General features: G+C 37.7%; 1 protein-coding gene across 5 annotated transcripts in view; it reads left to right on the top strand.

Moving 5' to 3' along the window:
* TRAK1 (trafficking kinesin protein 1) overlaps positions 1-17,330 on the top strand; it is a 123,450-nt gene that overhangs the window by 18,316 nt on the left and 87,804 nt on the right. For 3 of the 5 annotated variants that reach the window (XM_025189033.2, XM_014577911.2, XM_014577913.3), the window contains one exon: positions 2,351-2,545. Coding sequence is in view for 2 of the 5 variants with exons in the window: in XM_006131815.4 (XP_006131877.3) it covers positions 15,141-15,204 (64 nt within the window). In the remaining 3 variants the exon portion in view is untranslated. Of the gene's footprint in view, positions 1-2,350; positions 2,546-14,632; positions 15,205-17,330 lie in introns of those variants that run through there. The other 2 variants (XM_006131815.4, XM_014577914.3) reach the window with 2 other exon arrangements.

Below are 17,330 nucleotides of genomic sequence, written 5' to 3'. Positions count from 1 at the left end.
TCAGTTTCCGCCTCTTCTCCACCCCCAGTGGATGTTAACATACAGTGCTGAATGGATGGTCCATGGAGGATTGCCAGTCTACAGAGTTTGATGGTGATTTGATGCCATGTTGCAAAATTTTGAGAGGAGCTAATTTCTGTTCATGACATAAGCAATAGCCTCTGTCGATCACCATTTGGCTATTTGTAAATATTAAATATGTTGTGTCTCGTTAAATGCTAAAAATGTAGAAAGAGTCATTCAAAGATTTACATTTTGGGTTTGACCTTCCTCTCCTTTCCAAACTTTAGCTTAATATATGTAGTATTTTGTCTCTTGTTCACAAGTGAACATGTACTGGCTAATGAACCAAACCATACCAACCCTTTTTCTGAAACAGTGATTCATGATGGGTGTATCTCTAAATGACTGTAGCATGGTGCTATTGTATTGTCAGTGTGAGCAATAGAGCTTGGCACTCTTTTTGGAATTACATATTTATGTGAACTTAAGTGGCTAAACTGCATGTCTTATCAGTAGCCCGTTTTACTTAAGCTTATTATAGCAAGATCATTCAGGCAGTTTGATAACAGCTCATCTTCATGTTCTCCACCTTGCACTTTGGTAGCACATCCTTAAGCCTTATGGTTAAACATCAGAGGCACTTTTTGAATATGTAACCTTAGGGATTAGGGGGGAAACAGAACAATTAGGATATAAAATGTTATTTGAAAAACAATGAGATGTTCCTTATATCCATCTTCCCTGGTGGTACATGGGGATGTTTTTCAGTGAAAAGCCGTCTGTTACTAACGTGGAAGGTGACATCATTCATGTTGTGAGGCGGTCACTGCTGCCTAACAGGGTTGCTTTATTTACAGTAAATTGTGAAGTGACTCTCTATCCTACCAATGCCAAATTTTGGCATTGATTAAAGATGGAATGCAGAGGCCGTAAATTTCATATGTACACAATGTGTTAGTAGTTCATTGAATAAGCAAGTGATAAAACACATTTTATAATCCCCACTCAGAAGAAAGTTTTGTGTACCAGCTTCATGAACGTGAAGATTTTCACTTGCTTCATCAAAGATAAGCTGTAGAAGTCTGCCCTACCATCTCAAAATGCTATTTAGTACTCTGCTTTTTTTTTTTCTGATTATGAAGCAAGACATTTTATAAGTAACTTACAGTGAGGTAATTGAATTGTATACATTAGGAAATGTAAAATTCTTTATTATTTTAACTGTCTTATATATTAACTTTATATTGCAGCAATTATTATTGAAGTTGTGAAATTAATCAGGTTGAGAGCTATTAATCTACATTACTGCCATAGACATCTTTTTACTGTACATGTAAATTTGATGCTAGATCCACCAGTGCATCTCTGCTATGATTTGCAACACTCTCTGCTGTTTCAGCCCTGGGATTTTTCTTGAGCAAAGCCTGTCAGCATAAGTGAAATACAGAATGGGGGATAACTGGTTTCACAGCAGCACCTCTGACAAAAATCTGGGAGTAGTGTTGGATCACAACAACACCTGCAAAAAAGAAATGAAGCAAACATAGTGTTGGGTTGCATTAACAGAATCATAACTTGCAATTTAAAGAAGATGATAGTACTGCTCTCAGTGCTGGTCAGGCCTTCGCTGGTGTTCAGTGTCTAGTTTTTTCTTTGCTGCATAGAAAGGATGTAGAGAAACTGGAAAAGATCCAGAAGCGAGTGACAAGAATGATCCAAATGATGGAATGCAAAGCATATGAGCAGAGGTTGAAGGAACTATATATATTTAGACTGGGAAAACAGAATGGGGGTTGGGGAGATGTGAGAGCAGGTCTTCAAATACTTGAAAGGCTGCCATAAAAAAGATGGAGAAAAAAATTTTATTCTCTTGCCAGAGAGAGCAGGACAAGAGGCAGTGATCTCAAACTCTACAGTATAGCAGATTTAGATTAAATCTTAGGAAAATCTTTCTAACTATAACAACAATAGGACAATGAAACAATCTGCCTAGGGAAATTGTGGAAGCTCCTTCGCTGGAGATTTTCAAAAAGAACCTGGGCTTAGATCCATCTCTGGGTGATTGACACAAGACATTTTTGTATTTTGACTGAAGGCTAAACTAGATCACCTTTGCAGTCCCTTCTAATCTTAGGGCTCCAATTTTATGAGTCACCAACCCTGTGTTTAACTGTCTCTTGTCTCAGTCATTCAGTTCAAATTAATGTATATTGCTCACAGTTCTTTTCAGGAAACTCTTACCAGTATTGAAGTAGATTGACATGCTTCCCTGGCCCATGTTAAAACACAAGTGCTCAGTTATTTGAAGTAATTAATTTGGGTTGTGTGTTTCTTTTGCTTCTTTCAGATGTGTGCAATAGTACTGATCTTCCTGAAGTTGAAATCATCAGTTTGCTGGAAGAACAACTGCCCCATTATAAGCTGAGAGCAGATACAATCTATGGTTATGACCACGACGATTGGCTTCACACGCCACTCATTTCTCCTGATGCCAATATTGACTTAACGACTGAGCAAATAGAAGAGACGCTGAAATACTTCCGTAAGTGAAAACTTGCAAGTTATACTGAAGCAAGAATATGACATATAAATTACATTTGTGCTCTCATTCACAAGGCCCTCAACATAGTATGCTTGGGGATGTGTGAGTGGCGTAAGACCAAGCTACATGTACAATTTAAACCAGCCTTCTGTTACAACGCTGTGGCAGAAGCAATACATACATTAATAATGGATCAATATAAAGCCTATTTCCCGTACAAGTATTACAGATTCCTGATAGGTGGCAAGCAAATAAATGTTTAATAAAATATTAGAAGATACAAAATAGAAGTTGCATTTGTAGTTTGTACATGTAAAGCTTCATCCTAGAGAGAGGTTTTTTATTATAATCCCTGGATTAAATTATATTTAGGGTGAAAAAATAACACATATTCTTACATGAAAAAATCTAAAAAACCACTTACATCTGAGAGTCACACCTCGATTAAACTTTCATGGGTTTGGAAAGTCCCTGAAATATCTGGAGTTGGAATAAATGTGACTATGCATTTTGTTTTGTTTGAGAATTTTTTTAATCTGCCATAAGTGAACGTAGCATATTCATATGGAATTAATAAATCATTTCAATAAGTTTAATTTGAAAGCTTTAAATGTTGGGTGAGCGAAGAAACTTCCAAGTAGTTGTTTGTTTTTAATATACTTTCCCTTGAAATCAGAGCTTATGTAAGAGGGAAAACCATGGAAAAAAATGTGACAAAAAAAGAAATGTATGTAACTTTGAATGCCTGGATGTCCTTTGGTGTAACTGACATTTATTACTTTTGCTGTAACTATCTACGGTGGCAGTTGCAATTTCCTGATACCAAACATCAGCATAAAATATGGAAAGCTAGCCCTAAACTTTCTGACTCCTAGATTTGCATTTGGCATTTCTGGGCACATTTAATGGTGGGTGATGCTGTTTTGTCTTGGCAAGGTATCATGAAATCAAGTAATAGTGCCGCATCTTAGGCTTCTGAGAGAAGGAGACACAATTCTGGACTGTTGTATAAGAATTGAAGTTAGTAGTAACTGTAAAGGAATTGTCAGTTCAGAGTTTGTCCTTTCATCTTTTTTTTTTTTAAACTATCCACCTTCATGACATTGTGATCAGTAGCTGACCATTACACTATAGGCCTAGCTTAATGGTCCATTCAATTCTTCACTCTTGTCTAAGGGAACAGTTTTCAAAGTGAGGCAAACCTATACAAATATAAATCATCTTGCCATCCTAATGATGTTTCCGTCATTTAGTAATTCAACGAGAGATTTGTGATGAAATAAAGGTTTAATTCCACTTAAACTATAGGCTTGTACATATGAATTTGTGATCTTGACATTACTTACGTGGTGTCAAATTGTGTGGTGTCTGATCCTCCACCACATTACTTATGTAGTGTCTGATCCTGCAAACTGAAACAATGAACCTGGATTGCAGTGCCTAAAATTTCACTAGGGTAAGATATGTTATATTGTGTCATCGATGAGGACTCCAGTAAAATTTTTAGGAACACAAAACTGTTACTTGCATTCTGCTTACTTTGAAGCTTTAGCAAGAGGAGGAGAAATTAAAATTTCCCACTGGGAGAAGTTAACATCAAATAGAAGTAATACTCAGTGGTTCCTATACAGAATCATATAAAGAATAATAGCTTTGTCTGGAATAAGCATTTGATTGTTACCCAAGATATTGAGAGTTCTGATTCCAGCTCTCTTGGTGACTTGCTCTATTGCCATGAAAAATCATGTAATCTTTGTGTCTGCCTTTCATATTTGTACAGTGGAGATAAATTTAAAATATCGTACCTCACACATGGGAATTGAGGACAGATTGATATTAACATTGCACTTTGAACTTATAATGTATTGTATAAATATTAAGTATTGTTACTCCTATTATTTTTTATTTGGATAAAATAATGGCTATCAAACAGTGTGAAGTTATATATTTAAATAGCTCCGCATGAAAAGTCCTTGAGCTGGCATATCTGTCCTACAGGAATTTCCTACAGAGTGACCTATTTTAAATGTTACGGCTAGAACACTCTCTTGCTTGAGTTCACAATTTTTGTAAGGTTTAAAAAATAATTAGTATTGGGGGTGCGCAATCACTGACACTTGTCTCTGAAAAGGATTTAATCTCAAAATTACACTTTCCTAAAGAGTGGTGAACTGATGCAAATTGTGGACATCTGCAGCTTGAGGGACTGTCTAGAATTCTGTAGATACAAGCTTGTTTTTTCAATTGTTCTGAAAATGTTTCCAAATTGAGATATATTGGACAGTATTTGTGAAGTCCTTTTGCTTATTTAACTAGGGAGATTGCATCTACAGTCTAATACAGGGCTACTCAACACACGGTCCGCGGGCTACATGTGGCCCACGGCCCATTTATTTGCAGCCTGCGGGTGGGAGCTAAAACAAAAAAGTAGTCAATATAATGCTCTTCTGTTGATATGCATTTTACTAGTTAAATTCCTGGGCTGTCATTGCTCATTAAAAGTGCTGACATATGGATGGAAATCGGGTAAATATTGCATTTTATTAATAGCAACAGAACTGACTTACATGGGACGTGTGAGTTGTGTAGTCTTGCTTTAATTTTTTTATTCCTGCCCATCAGTGTGAAAGAAGCTATTTACATATATTTGGATATAAATTTGCATGTATATGCAACAACACTTCAGTTGTGGCCCTCGGCGTGCGCTATATTATTGCGGCTCCCAGGATTCCAAAGTTGAGTAGCCCCATCTAATAGTTACGTCTTGGAGCATCTGTCAGGAACAGGCCATCATGGAAGGTTGCCTTTAGTGATCTTTTCTATAAGAGTTTGGTGATAACAAAATACTTGTGCATTTGTGGTTGTCAGTCGCTTTCCATGTAAAACTGAAATTAGGAAGAGGGATGATTCCTTGAGAGAATATCACAACCTTTTGTAAAGGGAGGAGACTAAAGAAGGCTAGTCAGTTAACTTGGGACCTATCTAGAATATCTTGATGTAAGAATGCCACATTCTTGTTTGTTGCAATCCCCTATTTATTTTCTTTGTGTGTAAATGAATACTATTTGTTATTTATACAGCACTCTTCATCCATACCTCTCAAAGCATTATACAAATATTGTTCCTTTTGAAAGATGGGGCAACATCATGGGAGTAGCCCAGATAAGCTAACTGACTTTTCCAAAATTACACAATAAGTCTGTGTCAGAGCTAGAAACTAGCCGCATTACCTGACTTCCATTCCCAGAGCCATTGGGTTACTTCATATGCATTCTGGGGGGAGGTGGTTGAAACAGAACAATGGATTTTCTAAATATGTATTTTATTTATCTGTTTTGATACCATGCAAACACTCCCAAAAGTGCCTAGGAATCTTCCATAGAACATAAAAGGGACAATCCAGCATAACCCAAGAGCTGAAGTCCAACCTGAAATGAAAAGAGGCAGTGTTGTGGGGCAGGAGGCTGGATAAAAGGCAGAGTAGGGTTTGGGGAAGATGGGGCAGAGCAGGAGTGGGTGTGTGATCTTGGAGGAATGGATGGAATGGGGACAGGCCTTGGGTCTGACGGGGGGATCAAACACCCTCTGGGTATTGAGGAAGTCAGTGTTTATTTGTGACAGATTGTGCCACGTAATCTTCAACCATAAAAAAAAAATACTTCACAGTGGAAGGATCCAATTTTAAAATTACTCAAAAAACTACTGTGGAATAACGGCCTACCATTTGGGTATGTAGTAAAACCATTTTTAAATAACTTTCCTCTGAGTTTTTTGAGGGGTATAAGAGATGGGGTCGTGGGCTCATTCTTTCACCATTCTTCCTCATTGCCTTTTACATTGTTAGTTCCATTGCCTAATTTGGAGTGTTGATGTTCTAGAAATTAATGTGACATATGAATTCCACACTGTTATTTCCTACAGTTTAACTACCTTATTTTTATTGTAAAGAAAAATAAACTCTTCAATAGATTGAACCAGACTATGGGCATCACGGGGTACTGAGGCAGTGAGTGTGCGCAAAATTAAGAGAAGCTATTTTCTGCTTTTCATTTTGTGTATGGTGAGGGGTTTAACGTTTTACTAATTTGATTCTTTAGTTCCAGGCTAGCAAGACTTGTTAAGTGAAGAGCTATATAGCTGTCTAGGTGTTTAACTTACTCATCATCCAGGTATCTGAGTGTAATACACAATGTAATCAATCTTGACATGCTGTTTAATAATTGATTTCTGGTTCTCTTCCCCATTCCACTGAAACGTTAGGTAGGATAGGCTTTTTGGTCTTTAAATGTTCTTTTGTGGCAAAAAGCAAAATCAAAGATGCCCATCTAATTTTGCTCTGAAGGTGGTGAGAGCTCCTGTGGAAGACTGTTCTATAAAGGAGCTTTCTTGTGACACATTTCCCTGTGTTCTATTAGTAGTAATTTGGGAGATGAATTGAAAAGATACTTGCTTAGTAACTGAAATGTTCTTTAGGAGCTAAGGAACCATCTCACATTTGTGAATATTTTGCATTAGTCAGGTTTGCCGGTCACAAATGCATTAGGTCATTGTGGCTGAGTCCACAATTGTGGAAATTGGGCATAGTCTCCTGGCCCGTTTGCTGTAGATCTCAAAGGTATTTTTGGTAGTTGTATGTCTTTGGAGATTTAATACAACATGGGTCCAGACATCAACACTGTCTCCTACTTTGGCAAGTGGAGGGCAGACAAACCTCTAATTCAGTGTCTTTGACTTAGTGGAGCAAAATGGATAACCTGTGGGTTTATCTTGAATTTAACAGGATAGCAATTGTGATGCATGGTTTTAAATGTTTGTTTAATAGGAGGTAAATAGGCTTGTTTTCTGGACCTCAGGGGATCTCTCCTTGGAGAAAGTCATATTGGCAAAAGAAGCAGTTATATGAAGTAGTTGAGTTCTTTTCATTCACCATTTATTTTTTTCTCACTATTATGTTACTGGTTTCTCAACCTGTGATGTTTGTGGAATGTTTGCAGTATGATGTTTCTTCCAGTCCCTACCCATTGTCTTGGGGTAGTTTACTTCTGAAAGTACTGCAAATGAAGATTTATGAATCAGATGAATTTAAAAATCCGGTCAGTCTCTCTGTGGTATTGTTGTGCTGATGGTAGATGTTTTGCTTTGATTTCCACACAGGCTATGTCTAGACTACAAGCCTCTTTCGAAAGAGGCTCTTTCGAAAGAGAGCGTCTAGACTGCACGCGGAACTTTCGAAAAAGCGGCTTGCTTTTTCGAAAGAAAGCACCCAGTGAGTCTGGATGCTCTCTTTCGAAGAAGCCCTATTTACATTCAAGAACGCCTTCTTTCGAAAGAGGAACTTTCGAAAGAAGGCGTTCTTCCTCGTGCAATGAGGTTTACCGCCGTCGAAAGAAAAGCCGCGTTCTTTCGATTTAATTTCGAAAGAACGCAGCTGCAGTCTAGACGCAGGTGAAGTTTTTTCGAAAAAGGGCTACTTTTTTCGAAAAAACCCTTGAGTCTGGAAACACCCCTCCTGTGCAGATGCTTTGAGTCATTTATGATGAAGGGCAAACCATGACAGTCTGATTTCTTGTTACTCCCTGATGTTTCTTTAGGAGCGGGAACGCTGTATATGCAGGAAATTGATGACCAGGCTTTATTTCTTCCTAGAATATGCCATGTAGCACAGAATACTTCATCCAATATGGCCTATTACTAAAGAGAGACAAATTACAATAATGCTGGAGCTTGTGCTAGTTACTGTTTAAAAGGGTATAACATGCAAGAGACTTTTTTTTCTTTATGGAATCTTTTAAATGTATTGTAAGCATTTTAATAATCTGTTGAAAAATTGCAGAATATTAAGGATATTTTTAGAGAGATTTACAATGCAAATTGTTTTTCACTTACAGTAGTGAACTTTATTCATGATTTAGTTAAATGGTTAACCTCGGAAACCTGCCTGGCATGCTTATAGCCATAGCTATTGATGAATGATTGAGTGCTACTGGAGAAGGAATAATATTAAAGCATTTATTAATAGTTATAGGAGTTTTTGAAGGTTGATAGGCTGCTGCATTTCACCCTTTCTTTAAAAACAAAACATTTCTCTCCAAAGTGCAAGAGCTTTTGTTATGCGTGAAAGCCTAATTTCTCTGCTTAGCAACTCACCATCAACAAATCCAGACTGTTGAGCTTGTTTTTGTTTGTGGGGTGAGACAAGTTCATACTTCTACTCTGCCTGCTGCTTCCAGTCTCCTAAGCCAGTGTGCGCATAGGACATAATGTAATTTGTCATGTATTGTCCCAAAAACAGAGCAGGAAGGCAAAACAAGATAGACAATGCAAGAGACATCCATGAAATGAGTAAAAGTCAATCTAGTTACCCCATTCTCAGGCTTCCAAATTTTACTACTACCACTGCTATTTAGATCTTACATGATTGTTTTCATCCATACATTTCAAAGTATTTTACAAAGGAGGGCAACTATTGCTGTGTTTTACAGAGGGGGAAACTGATGCCCAGAGATTTCACTTGTTGAAGATCAGAAAGTCAGTAGCAGAGCTAGGAACAGAGTAAACTCTTCTACTTTTATTCCAGTGCCCTATCCATTGGATGTTATCTCCCTTGAGAGCTGCCCTTTTCAATTAATGTTTACAACGTAAGTTGAAACCAGAATACAACCTTGTTAACTGTTTTCTTGAAATTTTGTAGGGAAAAGGATAATTGTTTTTCAGCACCACTTTTATTAGGCTTCTGGGTAATTCTGCAGACTTCATTACATTGACCTATTTGATAAGATCAGAGCTATATAAAATCTTGTTATTTTATAGCATGCTGACTACTGACCAGTCACATCCTACAATTCTCAAAAGCAGTAGTACTATGCTGCTAAATACCCTCCATTCTGTTGGAAGGAAATCTGTCCCAGAAGGTCCACTTGCCAAAGGGATTACTAGACATTGTGGGTGAGTTCCTCAGCTAGTGTATACAGTATTGGCATAACTCTCCTGTAGTGAAAGGAGCTGTGCATTAGCTGAGTAGTTGATTATTTGTTAAATCTCCTTTTCAGAGTTAGAGCAAAACTTGTACACAAAATTAAGCATTATCCTTTTGCTTTTCCTTGTGGTCCTTTTTTTATACAGCTCACTCCTTCAGGGAGGAGTTTAGAAGACCTGAAACAGGAATTATAGCAAAGAATATAAACATCTAGTGTTTGACTTGAATACTGGCTTTAATTTAGTACATAGTACAAAGTACAACTACAAATAACACTTTCTGTTTAAGGAGATGTTAATTTTGCATGCATATTCAAGGCTGTTCTTTGAGGAGTTGAAGGTAAAAATGTTTGATTTGTAATTTCTCTGAAGCCCAGGAGTTTTAAGAAAATGTGCATATGATGGTGTTCATGCTCGTGTAAAACCATTGGTGAGTATATGTTACAGGTTCTCCTCTCACTCTTGTTCTGTGTGGATTGGAATTACAGCACCCAGCTTCAGAACCATGGCTCATTAGCTCAAGTTGTAGCTGCTCATAGAGTTTTTCAAGTCCCCAGTTCAGTCCAAAGGGTATTGGACTAGATGGCAGCCATCACAAAGTATGAATGCCCCTGGTGAGAGTGTGGTGCATCTAGAGCACAGTCACTTGGCCCTTCCTTTCAAGTAATTCTAAATACCATGGAATGAAGATGAATGTTTACACATCCAAACAGTTTCAGTTTGGTAGCATGCCCTTTTTTTTTAACATAAACTCTCTATATCCAGGGATAGGGAATGTGAAGAAGTAATTTGAACTTTTAGTTAAATTACAGTCAAACAAAATTGAGTCTCCATATCTGATATATAAAAATGCCTTTTGAAAATTATTGCTTGATATTTTGGAACTATAGATGTTCAAAAACAAAAGTAGTCAAGATGTGTTTTCACTCATTAGTTAGCTGTGAATAAAGACTGCCACTTTCCTTCAAGGACAGCCAAAGTGGATTGCTCTGTTTCTAACACATTCAGATATTTACCTATCAACATAACTAAGTCTAGCAGAGAAATAATCATGAAGTCATAAAGGGATTTCCTCTATGTTGGGCAACAGTCTTAGCTGAGTGGCCAAAGTGTCTTCTAGTACATCCAAGTACCACCTTCATCTTCAGTATCAAAGTATAGCTCAAGGAGAGTACTGTTCCTGTTTTGGTCTGACTGCACTTTGTTGGGATTAAAATGGAACATCACATGCTTGTAATTGCAGATCATGAAGATTACAATCTCAGTTTAAAGACCAAGGCAGCTGCAGTCTACTGCATTTAGTGCAAATGGTACACAGCCCATGGGCTTCTGACATGTTGTTCTTATGTCCCTCAGTTGGGTTTTTTCTTATTAGAGAAGTATCAGTAATACTGCGGAGTCCTGGCTTGCATGTTCATCTGCCCAGTCAAGCATGCTATATACATCTTTTCCTAATTTCACAAATGTGTCCATTGGTTCTGAAAAATAGAACTACAGACCAGGGCCTCATTATGATTTTCGTGGGCCCCAGGTACTTTTGTCTTAATGGGCCCCTTCCTCCATAAAAAAAATATTAAACATTATTTTTGGTATAACTTCAAATACTTCAACATTTTTTTCTGTTTTAGGCAAAATTTAATAGATTTTCTTCAACCCTAAAAGTTCATTTTTTTTTCTTCTGATTTTAAAAGAAATTAAAACATTTTCGTGGGCCCCTAAAAGTATCGTGGGCCCTAGGCACTGTGCCTAACGGATAAGTCGGCCCTGCTACAGACTCTATTACAATTCCAGGATTTCTGGAGGCAGTTGCTCACAATTAAAAAAAAAAATCAAGTTTCTGATTATTTCTAGAACAGTGATAGAAATGTAGCCATGTTAGTCTGGTGTAGCTGAAACAAAATACAGGACTATGTAGCACTTTAAAGACTAACAAGATGGTTTATTAGATGATGAGCTTTCTTGGGCCAGATCCACTTCCTCAGATCAAATAGTGGAAGAAAATAGTCACAGCCATATATACCAAAGGATATATGGCTTCCCTAATTATCACCTCTAATACTATTAACTCACAGACATCTACCCTTCCCCACCTCTAATATCATTAACTCACAGGCATTCACCTTCCTTTCTCCCCCCTACCTGCATCCCCCTTCTGTTCTCAAATGTGATTTGTCCTTTTCATATGTGTTCATTTTTTTTAATTGTATCCTTTGGTATATATGGTTGTGACTATTTTCTTCCACTATTTGAGCTGAGGAAGTGGGTCTGGTCCAAGAAAGCTCATCATCTAATAAACCATCTTGTTAGTCTTTAAAGTGCTACATAGTCCTGTATTTTGATTATTTCTAATGCTTCATCTACTTCATTCCCTGGGGGACAGTAGCATAATTTGGAAGGGACCATGTATATTTTGTACTTGTGTTTTGTGTTGTCTAAGAGCACAGCCTTAACCTCATGAATTTTTATGCTCTTTTCTGTAATGAATTTCTTTAAATTATGAATGAGTATGTGCAGTGTATTTTATGGGTAAATTACTTGGTTTATGTTATGTTTCAGTTCATGAAGGCTAAAACATGTTGCTGGATTTACATTTTTTAGAAGAATGTGTATCTACAGTAGTATACTTCAGGGATATTTTATGGAATTTAACATTCCACAGGGAAGGTACATCTCAAACTAAATACTAGTGGTTTAATTCTGTTTACAGATCTGCTTTCTCATCAGAGCTAAATTTTCTCCTTTTAAAACAAGATTAATTGGTAAAAAAATTAGAATATGGTCTGTTGTATGGCAGCAAAATCTATTTAAATAACCTGAGCAGTACATGTGTTTAAAGATTGGGCCCCCAATACAGATTGAACCTCCCTGGCCCGGTACCCTTGGGAGCAATACGGTCCCAAATAAGGGAATTTGCCAGACAATGGGAAGTCCCCTGACACCAACCCTTCAGCCTACTGCCCCTGCCCATTGCTAGTTCCTTAGGTCCGGCCAGGTTGGCTGCTGGCCAGCTCTAGTCCCAGTTGTGCTACCTGCCGGGAGGCACATAGCCCCAGGTGTTCAGGTTCTGTCGGCTGCTGCATTCTGGCCCGGCTTCCCACTCCCAGGGTGCTGCAGCTGCAGCCCTGGCCCCGTTGCCAGGAGGCAGGCAACCTCAGTCATGCTGCCACTAGCATCTGGGCAGCTGCAAACTTGCTGCTGATATTACTTCCCTGCCACTGCCTGGGCTAATGGGGCCCTAGCCAGGCTTCCTCTCCTGGGCAGCTATGGTCCTGGATCCACTGCCAGCTTGCCCTCAGCCCAGATAGTACTCCACTGCTACATGGGATGCCCCATCACCACCACTGCCTTGGCTGCTGTGCCCCACCACCACCAGACTCGTGGGACTCGCAGTTGCTGGCCCTCCTGCTCTGGGGTTCTCTCATCCAGGAGCATCCGTGGCCATGCTGGATCATGGATGTTCACAAACAAGAGAGTCAATTCTATCCTTTATTCTGAGCTATGGTATGTTGCCACATCAGCAAGAATCAGTCTTTAAATAACTATTGTTTGTAATGTCTTCATCCTGTCTCATTACATGGAGAACCATTAATGATCATTTTACTGTATCCATATTTAAAAATAATGGCCTGTCAGACTGCCATATTAAAATCAGTTGAATTTTTACATTTGTTTTCTGGTCCTCTTTAATTTTCATTAATTATTTTCTCTTAAACCAGCTTAGAGGAGCTACACTTAAGAGCTTGCAGCAGCTGCACTATAGCCTAGGTCTGGGGAGCCCTGGGCATGTTGCTCTTATGTCCCTCAGTTGGGTTTTTTCTTATTAGAGAAGTATCAGAGTAATACTGCATGTTCATCTGCCCAGTCAAGCATGCTATATACATCTTTTCCTAATTTCACAAATGTGTCCATTGGTTCTGAAAAATAGAACTACAGACTATATATTACAATTCCAGGATTTCTGGAGGCAGTTGCTCACAATAAAAGAAAAATCAGTCTTCTAATTATTTCTAATACTTCATCTACTTAATTCCCTGGGGGACAATAGCATAATTTGGAAGGGACAATGTATTTCCTGTGTGATCTTGGGCAAGTCTTGTGCCTTAGTTCCTCATCTATGAAAAAGATATTGCATCCGTCACTCACAGAATTGCTGCAAGGATGAAGTCATTAACATTTGTGAGGCTGAAATAATGTGGTCATGGGAGTTAACACCTAAATAGAAGAAAATATACATTTTATTATAATGATAATGATGTTTTTATTGATTTTATTGTAATGTAGTCTAGGGGTCCAGTTACAGTTCAGGGTCCCATTCTGATTGGCCCTATACAGTCTTTTAACAAGATGTATTGTAAATATCATTCCACATTTCTGAAGTCTTGTGTTTCAAAAAAACCCACTGGAGTTCATAAAAGATGGGAATAGGAGAGTGCTAATAGAATGTAAAAATGGAATGGATTTCTGAACATGGTAATAACTTTGTCAGCCACGGTTGCATATTTGATTTCTTGAATATTTTTAGAAATATTAATTTATTAAAATACTATTCCAGAAAGTATTTTATAATATAAAATAAAATATTTTGTAATTCTAGTAGTTTAAATCCAATCTATTGAGGTACCTAAAAATTAAGCCTTCTCCATACCAGATATTTTGAAAATGAAAAATATTGAGCAATTATGTATAAATAGTTAAGGTTGTTTAGTTATATAGAATGGCTGTACCTTGCCATAATCCTTTGTTTTGTGCCACAGAGCATAGATGTTTGAAAAGTAGGTCGCTGGTTCACTGAGAAGGCAGAGGACAAAAGTCGACAAGTTTATCCAAAGGAGGAATGTGTTATCTGATTTTTCTAGTTTTACTCTTTCATCTTTAATGAAAGAGCACATTTTCTTTTTACAGAATTAGCACTTATAAAAGATACTACTATAACAGCACAAAATAGTAATGTAGCTTCATTTTCCATCTTTTGGGGGGGAAAAGCTTTTTAACACATGAAGGTATGCACTTGATTTACATTATTAAGATACTATATGTATACAGTGAATCTTAAGTTTATGATATTGCAAAACTGCAAAAAGGTATGTTTGTATTATAATAAAGAGCTTTTTTCTGTGTGGGAATTTTTCTTTGTGAGACTCCCTTTAGGTTTATGAAACCAGAAACATCGGAATACATTTCCTCCCTCTTTGCATCTCTTTTAGAGCCAGTTACCATGGCAACATGTTAGACTGAAAGGTATGTGAGGACCCGGGAGGAAAGGAATGAGTTAGAACCAGCCAGGAGGTGGTGTGTGTCTTGAAGGTCAGAATACCAGCCTTTTGATAGGATGATTTTGTTAACTCCCATCCAAGGCTCCTGTGCAGAGCCTCTTTATTACAGCAGCTGCCAGGGCATCTGCTTTAGAAATCACTCTCCTATATCTTTTTTCTTTAATTTTCTTTTTTTCCTCCCTCTTATTTTGGCTCCTGCCTCTCATTGAAAATGTGCAGCTTATTTTCATCATTCTGTCAGTGTCTTTGCACTTCAGCGTTTTGCAAAGGCAGGGAGGCATGGTTGCGTTTCACTTGACCTTAGCACCACAGTGAAATCTCTTCTATATTGCTGAAGGATACTGACTATGCAGAAATTTATTGAAGCGGATTACTATGAACTAGACTGGTATTATGAAGAATGCACGGATGGTAATTCTGGTTTTGTAATCTGTTGATGCAGTATTTGTAGTTTGTAAGACCAGTGCATGGGTCCTATACCCATTTGAAAAGAAACTGAAGAAAAAGGCAGCGCCTTGGTGTAGCAGAGATGTCTGGCCTGTAACATCTCAGCATCTGTTGGAAGCATGCTCCAGGAGACTGCCGTAGGGCTTTCTCTTTTACAGTGGGAGCGGCAGATGTACGTAATCACTGTAACATCTCTTCCTGAGCTGGAGGAAATAAATGAGAAATGCTAAATGTACAAATATTAAGAACCATGCTAAAATTGTAATACCTTTGTTATAATGAATGTTACACTGAATTATATTGTATGTGCATATGTATGTAAGCATGCTTGTGCATTAGAGACATGGCAGAACCTTTTATATGTATGTTTGTTTGTATAACATAACATATTCTTTGTGTGGGTCTATTTCATAGACACATAAAATGTTCTGTATATATGTATAAAATCTCAGTTTCTTAGAGCTTTGGCAAAGTAGCTATTAGAGCTGCCAGATTATAAACTGTCAAGCAAGTGCCTCAGAGCTCTTTGTGAGATTTCTGCCATTTGCCAAGGTGGTGATTTCTTTCTCACAAGCTGAATGCGTTCATCAGTCTTGTGATAGAGGCTGCATGTGAAGGGAGGAGGAGAAGGAAAATCCAAAATTGTATTGCCTGCTTACTGGGAATTTTTAAACTCGCTTATCCACCCATGGCACTTAAGGTGGAACTCTTAAAACAAAATGCACTGTTCAGACTGTCTGTTAAGAACATGTACTATATTGGATTTTTTGGGGGAGTGAAGAAACCAAATCTCCAGGGCAAGAGTGTAAGGCAGTGGGGGAGGGACTATGTATTGGACCCCAAAAAGCTTCACAGTGCGTTATGTGATAGCATCAGGGAGACTGGTAGAGGGCAAGGACAATGTTAAAATAATGATCTTTTGTTCCCTGAAATGTGATTGGCATTACGATAGCATATATGCATGCTTAATTTGATTTCCTGGGTTGTGTTGTATAAAATGGCCCTAGTTTTACATGCTTGTCAGTTTACAGAATTTGTTTTTAATGAACATTTATCTTTGTGTTTAGTACGTGGGGTTATCTATCATGTTGGGGGGAGGCAGTTAGTAAAAAATTCACAGCTGACAATTATAAATGGAATACCAATGTTCAAAGAATTAGAATACAATAAAATGAATAAAATATGAAACTCTTATACAGGTTCTCACTAACCTAGTAGTAGTACTGAACTTGCAGAGTGGTTGGTTTCTTGAAATACTTGGTTGTATACAAGTAAAGTTTCTACACTGTATTATCCTATAATTTGCATTAAGAGATATTGGAAATGCTGGTTTCTAGAGCTTTCTAGTTGTTCAAGTGCAAGATAACACAGCTTTTACTGTACCGATTTGAGGCGTTATTTAAGTTGGACCATTTTTCAGTTGAATTGTGACTATTATGTAACTGTGTCCTCTAGTTATAAACTTAGCAAATGCTACATCTGATTAATCTGATTGATGTAACAAACGGATGAGTTGGCCCAGTTTAGGAAGCTTAAGAATTAGAGAAGTAAGAAAGCCATTGAAGACCGTGTTTTCTGTGGTAGATAGAAAGAGGCCTTGTTTGTTTGTGTGGAACAAAAGTGGTAAATGTATTCCATCATTCTTTTGTGGTTAATGTCAGTTATGTCAAAATTGCAGTGTATGGAATAATGTGGCATGAATATCACAGCTATGCAAGCTACTTAATAAGCAAGTGGTATGCTTAATTTTTGTGCAGACACAGACATATTTAGAAGATAGGCTCAGTGGGGTAACTATCACGTAGGCTCAGGTCTAACAAAGAGCAGCACCACATAGGGAAACACAGACTTTATTCAAGTCCCATGTGAGCACTGGGCTCCATCCGTTCATTCTTCCAAGATTTGAGCTTTTAATATGGAAAATAAGATGAGCTGATGGCCAAATTTTGTAGTCTTTTATCCCTTTTTTATAAATTAAAATAAATGAAGGTCACCAGGTTCCTTTGGCAATACTTAACAATGTCCTAGGTACAAGTAACCCATTATAACATTTTAAGGTAACCCTTCTATTTATGACAATTCCCACCCTT

This window comes from Pelodiscus sinensis, chromosome 2, assembly GCF_049634645.1.
Source record: "Pelodiscus sinensis isolate JC-2024 chromosome 2, ASM4963464v1, whole genome shotgun sequence".
In the NCBI taxonomy this organism is placed as follows: Eukaryota; Metazoa; Chordata; order Testudines; family Trionychidae; genus Pelodiscus; species Pelodiscus sinensis.
The sequence above is the reverse complement of the archived record's forward strand: the minus strand, read 5'-3'. Positions and strand labels throughout refer to the sequence as shown.